The 981-nt window shown below is 56.0% G+C and overlaps 1 protein-coding gene across 1 annotated transcript; it reads left to right on the forward strand.

The window, feature by feature from the left end:
• Positions 1 to 111: 111 nt before the first annotated feature.
• Pmar_PMAR013946 (hypothetical protein) lies at positions 112 to 870 on the forward strand (the record flags this gene model as incomplete). Its single annotated transcript, XM_002767689.1, has 4 exons — positions 112 to 342; positions 392 to 539; positions 586 to 738; positions 804 to 870. Coding segments are annotated over 4 exons (599 nt in total), but the record flags the coding sequence as incomplete, so codon positions are not given.
• Between the last annotated feature and the right edge of the window lie 111 nt (positions 871 to 981).

Here is a 981-nt window from a genome sequence, read left to right on the forward strand (position 1 = left end):
GAATTGTTATTGGAGTGGTATTGGCTGCAGGATGCACCTCGGAACAAGCCAGCGTCACGACCGAAGGAGGGAGAGGATGCGGCACCGGTCGACACAGCAGCAGTTGAGGACATGCTCGAGGGCTTTGAGGATGAGCTCTTGGCAATGGAGCAAGGGGAAGGCGTTGGGGTTCGTCCGGCAAGGGTTGGTGTTGGGATAGTTAGACGCAGCTCACAGAGCTCTCAGGTGCCCTCCAACAGGAAGAGGCCTGTTGAGGAGTGTCGGGTAACGGAGGATAGCAGTGCTGTGAAGCCAGAGGATGAAGAAGAAGTTATGGTTGAGAACAACGACTGTATGGTGGATGTGAGTGGCCGATACCTGAGATGATCGATGCCTTTGGTCTCTCTCACAGGACCTCGTGGGGCCTACTCCGAAGTCTGTCACCAAGAGGCGCCGCACGAGCGTAGATGAGGGCAGCACGTCGGTCGAGGTGGCATCAGATATGAAGGAAAACGATGAGCCAGTAACGAGGGCAGTAGCGAAGGAGGAGGATCCCGCGAGTGCGGTTGTAGCCGCTGTTAGTTCTATCCTATTGGTCGTCTACAGGCCCGGGGGCTCCCAAGCCGAAAGTTACGAGGGAAGGCGGGGTGAAGTCCAGCGATGACACTCCACAGAAAGTGGTGGATTTCGGCGACTCCTGGCTGATCACAGATGAAGCTGACGAGACTCCATCCAAGGCTTCGTCCTCTAGTCCGCAGGGTAGGTAGGAGGCTCCTATGGAGGTCAACATGGTCTGAGGGTCATGGTACTGGCCTGATGTTCAGGATCAAGTTCTGCGGAGGACCATGGCCTTGATGCTGTGAAGGAGGAGGAGGATGGGTCACTCATGATGTGAGCCGTCGTCTCGGCAGCTGATTGGGTTCTTGCATGGTGATAGGTACCTCCTCGACGTTTATGAGGATGTGTTACCGAACAAGACCCCAGCCCTCTACCTCTTCGGTA

The sequence above is a fragment of the Perkinsus marinus genome, assembly GCF_000006405.1.
Source record: "Perkinsus marinus ATCC 50983 genomic scaffold scf_1104296970206, whole genome shotgun sequence".
In the NCBI taxonomy this organism is placed as follows: domain Eukaryota; phylum Perkinsozoa; order Perkinsida; family Perkinsidae; genus Perkinsus; species Perkinsus marinus.